Here is a 15949-nt window from a genome sequence, read left to right as displayed (position 1 = left end):
TCTTGAGAAAGAGTAAGACTGCCTATCTTGTAGAGTTGGTAAATTAGTTTAGAAGTTAATTTTTTCGAAGATTTTTTTTAACCCATCAAAGTATGTATCTGTTTAGAGTATAGTCAGAACTCATCCAGTGAAACTTTCCTCATTCATTCTCTGTGGGGACAGGAAGGCCATTGACCTAGTTTCTCCATTGTACTTGAAAGAAGCTGAATTGTCATTTCTGTATAATTAATTCACACTTCCTGGGAGTTCTTTGCCTAGGAAAAGTCCAGGGGGACCTGATGAAGTGAACAATTTGGAATTAACAAGCCAGTTGTTCCTGTTTTAAGGGGATGTGACATATTCAATGGTTCTAGATCATTTGAAAGGTGTGGGAGCTGAAATTATAAAAATAGGAAAAAAATTGCAGCACTGATTTACTTACCAATTTGCTGCTCTGTTCTGCCCTACACGTGTTAGATGGGACAAACTCACACATCCTAAATTCGTGGGTTTTAAGTAAATATCCATTGAAGGTCTGTAAAGTTGCCTATATTGGGACCTCCAAAACCCTTGATTGCAGTAAATTAACTCAAAGAAGGAGATCCTTCAGGAAACCAAGGATTAGGTGTTACATATAGTATGGCCGATATCATTTTTTGATCAGCTGGGATTCCTGATGATTTTTCCTTTCCGATGCCGACCCAAATTCAGTTAAAACAAATATCTCCATTCCAGAGACCTAAACCAGTGGGTAAACGTACTCAGCTCCATTACACTCAAGTACAGGATTCCAAATACCCCTGAGAACAACCAGAGAAAGCAGTTTCCTCCACCAAATTTCCTCTCAAATCAGTCCGTCGAAAGAACAGGGGAGAAAAAATGGGTGTTCAAGTCCCTGTACTTTTGTAAGCACATGGTATTTATTAGGCATTAACTGGCACACAAATATACGAAACGAGTACTTAATTCTCACCCCCCCCCCGCCTTAGCAACATAAAAAGACATAATCGAATAGACACTCACATGACAGACACACGCCCTCACGTACTTGAACATACGCAGTCTCACATATTACCCTGTTCTCTTTATTAGGGTCAGTTAAAAACAAAACAAAACAAAACTTTTTTAATCAAGAAAGCAAAGCACATTTGAAAGAAAAAAAAAAAAAACAAAAAACGCAAACTTGGTTTTGAGTATCAATAAAATTAAAAGCTTTTGGCCAGCTCCCATGCTGGATTTCATTTCAGGTTATTACTTAATTAGAACTCCTATTTATAAATAAATAGTACCAGTAAAATATTACATCTGAAGAACCCTGCAATAACATTTTACTTACACACTTTTTTTAATACTGTTTTCTGCTTTCAATAACCACAGTTTTGGCCTGCATTTGGTGCTGGTGTGATGTCTCTGGAGAAGGCTCCTCAGTAAGCACGTCTGGCTGCTTCTTTAGGATGGTGGCTTTTGCCTTTGTATCCAGATTGGGTCGGCAGTGATGGAGGTTTGGAAGCTGGGGGCTGGCTTTGTTTTTTTATCAGGACGAATATTTATTTTGGCTTTTTCACAACTCTTGTCAGCACAGAGCTTGCGCCTTGCTTATCGCAGTTCTGCCCGCATGTAAACCGGGGCTTTTTAAGTTTTTCAAAGCAAGCTTTCCGGTCGGGAAGCTATAGGCCACGTTTTAGCAGGCGGGAAAAACACGGAGCCGGGAAGACAGGGAGGGCCGAGTAAGGTAGGATGCCAGATGGAGTCTGGCGTTACCCTGACTCCACTGGTTGGTAGCAGGCGAAACTGGACTTCGTGAGGATGGGGAAGGGAGGATAAAATCGGAGACACCACATGGCAGAGGTAGGTAATTTCTTAGTCAAGGCGGAGGGTTGCGGATTTAGGTTTGGGGGTGGAGGAGTATTTGAGGGCAACCCCACAAATACATATTTTGAAACATACTTGCCTCAGACCTCCCCCACAATAAGGGACTGGGTCCCGTTAAGAAAATGGAAAGAAAAAAAAATATATTATTATTTATTATATAACAACGTCAACATTAACACCAAGACAGGGAAGGACTCTTAACTATGCATGAGGATCAAACACTCCAGGAGGCAGGACTTTCTGGAGACCAAAAGAAAAGAAATCAAGGAGGGCATCTGGAGGTGGTGTGAATGTGGCCGGTTGATGAGTGTGGTGGGGGGGGCGGGCGGAGACTCATCTCCTCTTGTCGGTTTTTTAAGTTTTGAGACAAAACAAAGTCACATTTTTTGAATTGTGGTTTCAAGCGACTGATTACATCAGTGTTGGGGCAGGGTGGGGGGTTCTCAAGTGCAGACGTGAACATGGGGTGAAATGAGACATCTCGTCCGTGGGGTTCTCACTGCGACTGTCCCTCTCCCTCTCTCCCCTCCCTCTGGAAATGGCAGTGAAGGAGTAGGCCTCGCCTTAGCTGCTGTCATTCCACTCTGGAACCATGCCAACTCCGTGCACGGCCGAGTGGTACTGATGCGGGGACAGGGTCCTTGGCACGCCGTGAGAGTACAGGAACTCCGACGCCTGAAGGCTGCCGGGGGACTGGAGGCCAGTCTGAGGCCCACACTGCCTGACCACAGGCTGGTGGGCCATGGAGGTCTGGTGCTGGAACATTCCCTCTCCGAGCTGCGGGGAGCCGTGGTTCGCCATGCCAGCCAGCCGGGGGACCAGGGGCCCCGAGGTGAAGTGGGCAGAGAAGTGTTGATAGGGTAGCCTGTCCATGGGCTGCACGGTGGTGACCGTGCAGCTGCTGTATGAGGACATGCTGGGCCAGGCGTTGCAGCTAATGTCCTCCAGGCTGGGCACGGGCTCGCTGGGCGGCACGGAGCTGGCATACATGCAGGCCTGCCGCTGGGCTGACTCTGTCCTATAGGAGGCACCCAGGCCCTGCTGCTGGGGGTAGCCGGAGCGGTAGAACGGGTCCTCTTCACTGGGCGACGTCTCCATGTAGGGCTTCTTATAGGGATGGTCTGTGGTGGAACATTCTTCATCTGCTGAGACAGGAGGACAGACACCCGTGAGGCCAGGATCAGCCACCCCATAGCTCAAGGCAGAGACAGCCATTTGGCCCAAGGGCGGAAGAATTAAGTCCGGAAGATGGTTAGCTCCAACCTCCATTCTGATAAAAAGGGGGTGGACTGTCACGGCTAAGACTTTGGGCTACGGAGTTCTAAGCAAACAGTTTGACCTTTCCAAGCTCAGTTTCCTTTTCTTTTTTTTTTTTTAAATAATATTCAGTATATGCCCTCAATAGAACATTAATGCAATCATTAGAAAGAATGCTTTGTATAGTTTCTAGTAACCTGGGGAAATTGAGCTCAGTTTCTTCATCTGTAAAATGGAAAGGGTCATGACAGCACCTTCTAGAAAGGGAAGTGTTGACAATGAAATGGGAAAATATAGATTAAATACTTAGTCCAGAGCTTGGTACAAGGGAACACTCAATAAATCACAATTATTATTATTATCTTCCATCCTCCCCAGCATGTGAACTTCATGAAGGCAAGACATGGTCTGGATTACCCATCACTGTATTCCCAGAACCTGGGACGTACCTAGTAACAAAAATAATAAAACAGCATCAACAATAACAGTAAAAACACATACGGCATTTACTCTGCCTGGCACTGTTCTGAGTACTCTCCATGAGGTCACCCGTTTAATCTTCTCAACAACCCCATGAGGTGGGTTCTCTCAGTATCCTCATTTTACAGATGAAAGGAGACACACAGAGGTCAAGAGACGTGCCCAAGGTCTTATATGGCTGATAAACAGTGGAGCTAAGGTTAGAATCCTAGGAATCTCGTGACAAAATTCCTGTTCTTCCATGCCAGGCTAGACAGAAAGACACGCAGCAAATACTTGTGCAATGGATGGAACAGTGGATGGGCAAGTGGATAAATGGATGGGAGCCCGAATGAATCCCCAAGTCCTTTCCTGATGCCTTATGTGAACAAGGACCCAGTTACGATCTGTTGAGTTGGTACCAATTAATGTGTCGCTGTTTCATCGCTGAACAAGTCACTTCCCTTCTGTAAGCACTCATTAATCCCTAGTGGAGAGCAGTAGAGAGAGTTCTGTCTCTGAAAGAGGGTCTTCCTTAACCACTTTGAGGTCACTGACCCCTCTGGGGACTAACAAAAGAGCTGGGTTCTTTTCTCTCCTAGAAAAATAAACTGAAACACGATGTTTTGAGAAGTGTATGTATAGACCAAAGCGATGCACACAACTTCAGGGGGCTCAAGGACTCCCTAAAATGCAGACCTCAGGTTAAGAAACTTAGACATGCATGAGTCTGAATCCTGCTCTTTTACTTAATGTCGGTGTGACACTAGCAAGGCATCTGCCATCTCTGGGACTCATTTTTATCACCTTTGAATCAGAGTTAGCAATACTTACCTCACTGGGCAGCTAAGGAATAAAATCGAGCATGTAAATGTCCTGATATCCATCACCAAGGGCAGCTCTTGTTACCAGGGTAACACCACCTGTGTCATGGCAGACCTCGTCTGTAATAACACACCTCCAGGTGTTTCCTTCAAGGGAAGCAATACTTGGGAGTTTCTACCAAGATGTAAACCTCACACAGATTCATTCCTTGGCTGGAATTTTACTCCCCAAACTGGAGATTTTTCTTTCCTCACTTCCAATCTCTTTCTAATGAATAACGTTAAGAAATATGCCTGGTCTTCCCTGGTGGCACAGTGGTTAAGAATCCGCCTGCCAATGCAGGGGACACGGGTTCGAGCCCTAGTCCGGGAAAATCCCACATGCCGCAGAGCAACTCAGCCCGTGCGCCACAACTACTGAGCCTGCGCTATAGAGCCCACGAGCCACAACTACTGAAGCCCTTGTGCCACAACTACTGAAGCCCACGTGCCTAGAGCCCATGCTCCACAACAAGAGAAGCCACCACAATGAGAAGCCTGTGCACCGCAACGAAGAGTAGCCCCCGCTCGCCGCAACTAGAGAAAGCTCGTGTGCAGCAATGAAGACCCAATGCAGCCTAAAATAAATAAATTTATTTTTTAAAAAAAAGAAAAGAAATATGCCTGAGTTTGGCAAGTATGAAGAAAAATGAAACACTGGGACAATCCCACAACTGTCACCACTGTGATGGTTGATGGCATGTGGGCAGGACGCAGGAAGTGACTTGCTCAAGGCCATGCAGCTGGGAAGGAGCAGGGGCTGGAATCAAAGCTGGGTCTGCTTCACCTTGCCGACCACACCTTGCCTCCAAGCTCTCTCAATTTCTACTACGCAACGCCACTCACTCAAGTCACCCAACAGATACTGACTGAGCCCCTACGAAGTGCCAGGTGCTGGTCAACTGGTAGTTGCGGTCCTGCTCGGCACGCACACATCCTTGGCCCCTCTCCATCCTCCCCCGCACAGGGGCAGGACCTGTAAGGGCAGGAGGCTGACACTGTGTGAAGAGCAGGTGGTCCTTGGATGTAAAGCTCCAAGTCAGTCATCCTCCCCACAGGAAGCCCTATGGCTTCACACTGGACTATAAACCAACAGGTGTGGGTTCCACCAAACACCTCTACTGGCATCATTCTCCGAGTGATACCCCCAGGTAAGTCAAAAATCTCCCCAAATAACACATATCTACATGAAGGTTGTACCCACCTAACTTATTTTTAGCTAGACTCTTTCTGGGACACATCTGGGACCCATAGGATGCCCAAACATTGGTCCAAAAAAAAAAAAGTGAAAAATGCAGTCATCACTCTTCCAGGTGTTCTAGCTACATGATGCCAACCACCCAGATGTTTGAAGACATCCAGATGAGCAAGTGTCCACATTCTTTCACTTTTCAACCGGGCGTTTTGGGGGCGTCTTAAAGACACTGCTTCTCTCGACTTATTTCTTTTTTTTTGTCCTGGCCACCTCCTCCCTTGATTCCTTCCCTCCATTCTTCCTTCCACCCGCCCCCCAAGATCCATAAATCTGAATGTTCCCATTGTTGCTGGAATCATAACCTTTGGGTTTTCCATTTAACCAGGGCGTTCCCCTTTTCAATAATAGAAAGTACAGCTGCAGGGTACCCTTGGCAAGAGGAAAAAAAAAAAAAAAAAACACGGCAAACTAACCATTCCCGAGTTTCTGATCCCCTTCCAGACTGACTACAAGTAAAAAAGGAAGAATAATATGAAAAAGGCCAGAGCACATTTTGGAAAATCGTAAAATTACACATTCCAATCCTTAATACCCCAAAGATCTGATGCAGAGTCCTAAGAAAAACTCAATGCTGGCTTATTGATGGAAACAGGACGTGAGCATTCTCCAGTGCCTCTTGGTCCGCATCACACTGTAAAGAAATTCCAAAGCCAGGATCCAAATTTCACGTCGGTCGTGATAAATGCTTGGGATGTAATCTCCGTGTTTATTTTCGTGATGGTTTGGTTTCTATCTTTTTATTGGGAGCCTGATAGCTGATCAACAGCAAAGACCTCTGTCCCAGCTGAGTCCTGTTTCTCTTCCACGGTTGGGGAATGGGCTGTAGTCAAGGGTCAAGTCCTCAATCAGATGAGTCCACGGCTTGGTTTCAGAAAGTTGCGTAAGGGTGGTCAATTATATTGATGTAATGTCCAGAACCCAGAGGAGCCTCTTGGACAATAGTAAACCTCTTCCTGATTCTGACCACTGATCACCGCATAGCAGTGTGAAAACCCCTGATGCCTTGCGTGTTCCCAGATGCTGTCGATTCTGGATAAAGTGACTTTAATGATGAATCCAGGACACAGATCTCAGGGCACAGTTATGTCTCTGACTCACTGGCTACGTGACCTTGGGTGAACCACTGGACCATTCCAGTCTCAGTTCTTGTTTGTACGTGGGGATAAGACCTAAATTTCACGTAGGAATTGAGATAATAACAGTGCAATCTAGTTTCTATCTTCCTTGTACCTAAAGTAAGTATTCAAATCCTATCTGCCCAAGTAATGTGGGTCGACTCTGTTTTCCCTCTTGGAAGATTGGAGAGATGGCTCTGTGAAGGTCATCCAATACTTGAAGGTGTTTGGGTGGATTCCAGAGCTAGAAAACTCACAGAGCTGCTTTCAAATCACTGATGCCATTGAGTAAATATTGTCACCATTCCCAAATGGGTCACTTCCCTTGCTGATGGAGTTCATTCAGATGAAAGACCGTGGTGGAGTCTTCACAGACAGAGACCCTGGAGGTAGAGCAGTGAGCACCCACTCCTTAGCTGAGTGACCTTCAGCAAGTCAGAAGTAGGACTCTAATTCAGGCCTTTGGACTCCTTAAACAGTGCTCCTTCTGCTAGACGGCCCCAACCTTTCAGCCTTCATGCAACCCACTGTGTTCAGAGAGTAAGACAAGGTGGTAACCTTGACACTTTGGATGGATGGATGGATGGATGGATGATGGACAGATGGATGGATGGATTTGTGTGTGTGTTTGTCCCCACGCTGTTAGCTCTTAGCTTTGAAGTGAAAAGAACTGGGATGGTATTGTGGGAAGATCCTAGATTGGGAATCAGAGGACTCCAGTTCAGATCTCAGCCGCTATCTGAAGCCATGAAAATGTACTGACTTGCTTACTACCTGTCTCCCCAGTGAGAATACAAGTTTCCTGGGATCAGAGACCTTTTCCATCTTGCTCTCCCCTTGTCCTCAGCACACAGCACAGTGCCCAGTACAAAGTAAGTGTACCGTTAACATTTACTTGATGAACGCATCCCAGATTGGCCACTCACCAGCCACATAACCTTGGCAATCCAAGCTCCTAGTCCTCTGTTTTCCCCCCTGCAAAATGGGGATGGGAGGGCATCTCCCACGGCTCAAAGATTGCAGTGAGGATCCAGTGAAGAAAAGGAGGTAGAATCGCTCTACAAACTACGGAGACTGAGAGGATGCAAAAACCCTTTACTATATCCAATTCCCTCTCCGTACCAATGCAGAAAATGGCTTTGCTAAAATCTTTTATTTGGGTTGCCTTTGGTTTCTAATTGTGGGGAGGGTAGTCAGGGTGGGTGGGGGAAAGAAAGACAGACAAGTGCTCTCCCAGGCCCTGGGGTCCTGGATTTGATTGAGTGGCATTGATAAAAGACCTTCCCAGCTTTTTTGGCTCCAACCATCGGGAGAGATAGTTTGGAGACAGCTGGGTCCAAACACAAGGGGCCCTCTGGCCGGCCTGGCCCTTTGACATTTCATTGGGGCTGCCTCCTGGGCTGGTTGGAAAGGAGACAGACAATGAGGGGAAGTCAGATAGTGGGGCAGTCAGGGGCCGGGGTCGGGGGAAGCCACCCATGGAGTTATCACTTAACGGGAGTCCCAAACTGGAAGGAAACCTCGGCTGATTCCTTATCACTTTACAATGGAGGCTGATGATGAATTGCTTTTTGTCGTCTCCGAGGCAGGCAGGCAGGCAGGACAGACCGAGCTTGGCTGGAATGTTCTCTGTCCCTGGGAGCTCCCTTTTGCGGGGTGGAGGGAGGTGAGAAGGGCAGAGGTTTCTGCAGAGGTGAACAGAGCCCTGCACCCCAAGTGCACAGACCTCAGTATGTATGAATTTGGGGCAGAGCGGCTCACTAGCTAGGTGACTCTGGGCAAGTTTCTCAATCTCTCTGAGCCTCAGTGCCCGCATCCGTGAATGAGGGGCAATTCTTCACCTTGTTATCTTCAACCAGTCACGAGGTCCTGACTCTCCCGACATCGCCAGCTCTTCTCCGCACACCCTGGCCTGAGCCACCGTCATCTCACACCTCAGAGCCTGCAACAGCCTCTGAACGGGGCCCTGGCATCAGTTCCATCACAGCAAAGTGACCGCCTCAAAACACAACCTGAATCCTGCCACTCGGGGGTTCAAACCCCTCCAATGGCCGCCCATCGGTGTTAGGCTAAAATCCGAACCCCCCAAAATGGCTCACGAGGGCCGCTGCCGTGCTAGTCCCTGCCTTCCTCGGCAGCCTTCCCTCCCATCACCTTCCCCTGCTCTGTGCTCCAACCACCCTGGCCTTCTGTCCCCTGCCCCAGTGGGAGCGGGCTCCCCATCTTCCGAGGGGCTGCACGCATGCTCTTCTCAACACCTGGACACCCACTCGACTCCCCAATCTCCTATCCAACTCCCACTCTCCGCAGACCTCAGCTGAAATTCTTCCCTGACGCCCTACCCTAGTCCAATCGATACCCCACTTTGCTTTTTGTTAACACTTTCCGTATCTCCGTGATAGCATTCCAGCATTCGATCACCACTGTCATCAAACAAATCTATAGTGAGTCGTTTCATGTGTGAGCTGCCTGCAACCGTGTGAGTTTCCCAAGGGCAGCGCTAGCTCACGTTCCATAGAGGACTTAACAGGTACCAGGCACTGTTTTAGGTGCTCTACCTGGATTATCTCATTTCATCTCCTAACAACCCTGCAGGGTAGGTGCTACTGTCATCCCCATTCTGCAGAAAAGGTAGTTGAGAAAGCTGAAGCAACTGACCCATGGTCACACTGCTGGAAAGTGTCAGCTGCTGGAACATACGGCAACGGACCAGCCACTGACTCGAGCTTCCCCAGGGGCCACCTCGAGTTGATCCCAAGTTCACTCGAGGACAACACCCCACGCAAACCAAGTGCTCACATCACCCAAAGAGGTTCATCAGGCTTGCATTCAAAGCCTGCACCCTGCATCCTCCAGGAGCGGACTTACAAGGACGCTGCTGTAAATACTGAACTCAAAACAGCGCCCTGATTCTCTGTAACTTCCTCCTCTTCTGCTGGTCTGGCATTAATTTAATCGAAAGAACTCTTTAATTCAAACCTGGTGAGCTCTTAATCAGCATGTCTGACCCAGCCTCAAGAGCAGATCTCTGGTGGACGATGAAATTTGGAGACCGTAGCCCATAAGCAAAGGTAATGGAGGCAGATAGGGCGGTGGTTCAGGGCCCAGGCAGAGTCTGCAGACCAGGCTTGGGTTCAAATGCTGCCTTCAAGAACCATTAGCTCACAATTTTCCCTCTGTGGGCCTCAGTTTCCCCGTTTGTAAAGTGGGTTAATATGAGTCCCTACTTACTAACGTTCTTGAAAAGGCTGTGGTCTGGAACCTAGGCAGGGCACCCTTAAATATAATATAAAACAGAATCTCTGTGCAGGGACCTGTGTTTCATGGGACATTCTTAACCCCTGCTTGTGCCTGAAGAGGCATGTTTGCAGGCATCTGGTCTCCAGCCCATCTGGCAGCGGTCGTGCTGGGAGTTGGGCCAGGGGGCCTGATGGGGTGATATTGCTCAGGACTTCCAGATCTAAGGAGCTTGGATGGGCTTCAGGTAAGTCTGGAAAGCTCAGTCTCACCCAAGTCAGCTCCCCAGCCCCAGGCTTGGACCCATGATAGCTCTTCCCTCTTTCAAAACGTGACTTTGGTAAATGTCAAATCACCAAACCGTGTTCCTTTCCTCATGTCACCCCTGTTCCAGAGAAAGCTGCCAAAGCATCCTTTTCCATCGGTTCTGGTTAGTGAGTTGTTGGGTTTTGTTTGTTTGTTTTTTTAAAGAAAGCCCATGGGGGACTGCCCTGGCGGTCCAGTGGTTAAGACTCCGTGCTTCCACTGCAGGGTGTGCGGGTTCGATCCCTGGCTGGGGAAGTAAGGTTCCGCATGCCACGAGCACAACCCCAAAAAAGGGTCCAGGCACCAGGCACTGGGCTTTGACAGGCGTCGTGTTGGCTGCTAGGCTGTGAGGTCCAACAGGCCACTCTAAAGACGGAGCCGTGGGCCTGCCGGACCGAAACAGGACCGGTTTATTAAGTCAACCCTGTGCTGAACACAGGACAAGCATGATTTCATGACATCTTCACACCAAGTCTATGAGACAGGTCCAATCACGGGCCCGAACCTATAGATGACTTCTAGTGATGTTTAGAGTAACTTTTAGTGATGTTTGCTAAGTAACTCGCCCCTAATCATAAACATCTGAAAATGGCAAAGGTAGGATTCATCTTGCTTTTCTGACTCTGAAGACCACGGGCGTAAGCACGAGGCTACGTGGCCCCCTCCCCTTGTGTCTGTTATCCCAAACCTTCACCTAGATGAGCAGCCTTCTCTTTATTTCCTCCCAGAACTCACTTTCTGGAGGGATACCTGCCACTTATTCCTTCATAGCTGTCACCCAGCTTACCAAGCACCTACTGCTCTAGGGAACTTAGCATCATTTACAAAGCGAGAAACTGACACACAGCAGGGCTAGGACGCCTGCCTGAGGTCACACAGGAAGCTGGTGGCAGAGTTGAGACTCAAATCTGTTTCTCTGGTCCCACTGCCCGCATCAACGCCTTTGATTCTGCCTTGAAAAACTGCCACCAGAAATTTCCTTCCTTAACCTACCCTCTGGACTCAGATACCTTAGGGAAAAATCATCCATTTCTCATTTGGCAAAGAAAACGAGGTTGTGTCTCAGACAGCAGTCTAGTAGATTTAAAGAAGGGATGCACAGGAGAGAAAAATCTATTGTGATTTTGTTCTCTCCCTCCCTGCCTTTTTCGGTATCGATTTAATCTGGAAAGGAAAGAAGAGCTCAGAATCCACCTGGGAGACACCCTGCACGTGAACTAAAGGGCACATCCAATTCCAAGGAGGTTCCCTGGAAGCACACCCCCTGACCACTAGTGGCAACATAAACTCAGCTTTATTCTTTTGGGGCAATACTTTCTCTTCAGCAGCTAAAAAGAATGAGGCCACTCTAAGTTCATGAAAACATATCTACGATGCATTCTAAAGTTTAAAAAAATGCAAATTGCAAAATAGATGCAGTATGATAGCAACTGTTAAAACTAAAAGCAAAACTCTTTGTATTTGTGGGTGTGTGCAAGTGTAAATAAATAAATGGGTCTGAACATTTCAAATAAGTTTTCCCCAAGGAAGGGGGGGGGACATGTCAAAGGAATCTTTAGCTCTACTTGAATGGTTTGAATTTCTTACAATCTCCATGTAGTTTTGTATTGCTTACATTTTAAAAATAAATACACGTAGTTATGTGTACTTTTTTTTTCAAGGAAAAGAAGGAAGAAGTACAGACAGTGGCCAGGAGGGCAGGGCTGTCACACTCACCTTTCCTCTTGGTGCAGTGGTAAATTTGGCCGTGCTCCTGGGGCAGCGGGTACGGGTTGGGTGGGGGCAGGAGGTCCTGGGAGGGGCCAGACACACCATTCTCACACTGGTACTGGGACCCCAAGTTGGACGAGGCGGAGAGAGCTCGAGGCTCACTGCTGAAAGGACTGTGGTTGGAGGCCACTTTCTGTCTCACTGTGCTCCTGGGAACCACGGGATATTCTTTACTGAAAGAGAGAAGATGCGAATTAACACTGGTCAGTGGCCTGATAGAGATTCTTCCACTGGCTGAACCACAGGGTCAAAGACTCTACCAGAAAACTCACAGAATAAGAAACAAAGGGATCTTTGATGAATGAATAGATCCAGTTATACTCAAGTGCATCCAATGCATCCTATCCTATACGTATATATTTAGTCACCACATTTTCATGTCTTATACATTAGGCAAGTAGATTTATGAACAGTTCTATACATATGCAGAAAGGTAAATGAGCACCCCCAGTTGAGAACCCCTCTCAACAATCAATAAGCACACATGGCAGTTGAAATATTTTAACCTATTCTAGACGTCTTTGAATTCCCTAATTCAAAAGCTAAAGAGCTGAGAGCTCACTGAGACTTAACTTCTGGGTCTCCATCTTTAACATGGGGCTGCGGCCTTTGGCCAACATTAGTAAAGAATGGTAGCTGACCACCTGGGGTAGTCACGTAAGAACCTAGGTTACCCTAATCTGAATAGTTTGCTCCTTGTGCCTTAGACTTTCCTTTTGAGTTGCTGTACTTGTCGCCAATGACATAACACTTAACTTCTCCGTGCCTTGGTTTTCCCATCTGTAAAAAAGGGATAATAAAACCCCCCAGGTTCAAAGGGTTATTGAGAGAGGAAATTAGTTAATACACGTGAAAGGCTTAAAACGGTGTTTGGCACAACAAATGGTAGCCATCAGCACGACTGTCACAGTTTTGGAGGCAGAGTAAAGGGAGAGAGAGAGAGGGAAGGAAAAGGAGAAGAAAAAGGAGGACAAAGGAGATAGAGAAAAGAGCATGGAAACTAAGACCAGGCAGATGCAAATTCAGGTCCCATCTCCACCACTTACAGACTTCTGGACCACAACCTTTCTGAGCCTCAGCTTATGATGCCATAGGTAAAGCCTCCTCCAAAGTGCTCAAAATCTGGTCCCTCACACTCTTATGATACGTCCTCCACATTCCCTTCCCTTCAGTTTTCAGACCATTTTTTTCCTCCTAAGAGTTTGAGAAATTCAACAGAAACCTCTCCTGGAAAGGAAGAAAGTGGTGCTGAGCATCACAAGAGTCCCAAAGGAAGCCAGGTGGGTGGGGGAGGGATCAGAGTGAGAGTTTGCAAAGGAGCTGAGAGGAGGGACAGCTCAAAGATAACAGGGAGAATTGAGAGAAACATCCGGGGGGGATAAGAAGAGAACAGCCCAACTCATAATATTCCCACATGCACAAAGAGGAGGGGGCTGTCAACGTTTGGGATGGGGAAAGGAAATCTTGTTCAGGAGAGTAACTAGTACAGTGTGTATGCTGATGGAAGGGTGATTTGCCCATCTTTTCTGGAAGGCAATATGATATCACCCTTTTTTTTTTTTTTTTTTTTTTGGCCACGCCACATGGCTTGCAGGATCTTAGTTCCCCGACCAGGCATTGAACCTGGGATCACGGTGGTGAAATTCCCCAAGTCCTAACCACTGGACCACCAGGGAATTCCCGAGAGCATCCATTTTTAAAAATATACATGGACTTCCCTGGTGGTCCAGTGGTTAAAACTCCACGCTCCCAATGCAGGGGGCACGGGTTCCATCCCTGGTCAAGAAACTAAGATCCCATTTGCCACAAGGCATGGCCAAAACAATAATAATAATAATAATATACAATAACATGGAGCAAGCAATCCCATTACGAAGGATTTTCCCAAGAAGCCATCAGGTCAGTACCCAAAGACGTAAGTATAAGGATTTTCTCTGCAGCACTGTCTGTAACAAGGGAAAAAAACAGAAATAACCTAAATGTCCTCATTAATGGTAGCGTCAACTTTGATAGAGCTAAACGATGGAATATTATGCAGCCTTGAAAAGGATGAGAAGGCTGGATATGCACAAATTCAGAAATCTGTGTGAGCTGAATTAAGTTAAAGAAGGAGGAAACAACATGGTCTGGATTATGAAATGAATCCCAGAGGTTCCCTCCAGAAGTTGGGGTTACAGGAGACCTTTTAGATCAACTTATTACTTTCTGCACGTCTGCACGGCTTGGCTCTTTCTACAGTGAGCGCTTACGAAGTTTAGATGAATACTTCCATGTTGAAAACAATAATTACTATTACCAGTTATTAACAGAATTATTATATGAATTATTAATATAATAATTATTATTACAGTGGAGCGGGAGGACTAGTTTAGGAGGAATACACAAATAAAGGAAGCGCGTACAGCCTCCCGGAGCGACGTATGACCCTCCAGGCTCTCCATCCATACTCCCCCCATCCCCACCCACCGCACCACCGCGCCTGGCAAAACGCAATGGAAACAGAGCTGAAACTCCCAGGGGAGGACCTGCTTGGCTGGAAAGCAAAATGAAAATGAAGTTGAAGATACTCCAAGTTTCCCCCACATTTCCCCCAAGATGGGTCCCTAGAAGTGAGAGGGGCAGAGCAGGATTTGAATCCGATCTCCGGTCATCTGTGGGTCCAGCAAAGCTGCTAGCGATACCCCTCAGGAAATGTCCCTTCTTCACGCAACCCACAGAAATGGGTTCTCCAATCCACCAAGTCTGTAGCACAGAGCTCAGCTAAAGGTCATAGAGTTGGCAGGTGACCTAGCTAAGCCTCAGTTTCCTCATCTGCAAAATGGGAGAAATACAGAGATAGTTTGGAGAAACCACAGCAGTCAGCCCTGAGTCCCCCGGACACCTTCCCTTCCCTGATAACCCACTGGGCTGTGATTTTTACTTGAGTATCTAAGCATCAGGGTATAGTGGGAAGAATAAAGGTGTTAGATTCAGGAAAATATATGTTCTATACCAGACGTACCATCTAACAGCTGTGTGATCTTGGACAAGACACAATCTCTCTGAGCGTCAGTTACCTCTCAAGATTGTTGAAATTACCCAACAGTACACTCTAGAAAATGTCTGGCACATAGTAGAAACTATCGTGACTGCCGTTACAAAATGACTCGTGCTTTCAGCCCATAAAATTTCTCGGGAGGGAGCACTGCCATAAACCTGTCTCCTTAACTTGGAGATCTTAACTTTGGGGAAAAACTTAGGGGTGTAAACTTAGATTTTCAAAATGATGTCTTTGTTTTCACTCATCTTGAATTGGAATTTAGTATTTCTTTCTGTTTGGGTGTCGGCAACAAGCCACGGTTCGGTTAGCAGCCCTAGCGACTGTCATCAACAGAAACAAAATAGCTGCACATCCCGTTGCAGCTGTATGTGTCTCCAGACACCATTTATGCTCATGATGACTACAAAAATACAGTCGTTTTTGACCTGCCACTAGATCCTGTTACTTAAGACGTTCATAAAGTGCGCATACTACTATATCACCATTTAGAAAAGATTTTGACAACTGTGTTTTAATATAACTGGCTTCCTTGGCAATCGATGCATCTTATTTTACACATTTAATCAGATTATTCTAAGAAGTGATCCCTAAGCTTCACCAGACTGCCAGAGAGGCCCATGGCCTTAAACAGAGTAAGAACGCCTCTCTAGAAGAAATATGTATCCGGAGATCCCGAACTTAGCTGTGATTTTTGCCATGAACCAACTGTTCTTTAACTTATTCCATTTTTAAAATGAATTCTTTATCTAAATATGTTTTGCCTCACTCTGAGTAGTAATATCTATGAAATTAGGGG

At 46.7% G+C, this 15949-nt stretch overlaps 1 protein-coding gene across 2 annotated transcripts in view; it reads right to left on the bottom strand.

Moving 5' to 3' along the window:
- Positions 1-906: 906 nt before the first annotated feature.
- The window catches only part of TBX5 (T-box transcription factor 5), a 46558-nt gene continuing 31515 nt past the window's right edge, over positions 907-15949 (bottom strand). The window contains exons 8-9 of one of the 2 annotated variants that reach the window (XM_036824019.1): positions 12060-12286; positions 907-2996 (exon numbers count right to left, since the gene is read on the bottom strand). In XM_036824019.1, coding sequence (XP_036679914.1) covers positions 2416-2996; positions 12060-12286 — 808 coding nt within the window. In that variant the 3' untranslated portion in view covers positions 907-2415. The remainder of the gene's footprint in view (positions 2997-12059; positions 12287-15949) is intronic. The other variant, XM_036824020.1, reaches the window with a different exon arrangement.

Source organism: Balaenoptera musculus, chromosome 14, assembly GCF_009873245.2.
Source record: "Balaenoptera musculus isolate JJ_BM4_2016_0621 chromosome 14, mBalMus1.pri.v3, whole genome shotgun sequence".
In the NCBI taxonomy this organism is placed as follows: domain Eukaryota; kingdom Metazoa; phylum Chordata; class Mammalia; order Artiodactyla; family Balaenopteridae; genus Balaenoptera; species Balaenoptera musculus.
Note: the sequence above shows the minus strand (reverse complement) of the source record. Positions and strands in the feature narration are given on the sequence as shown.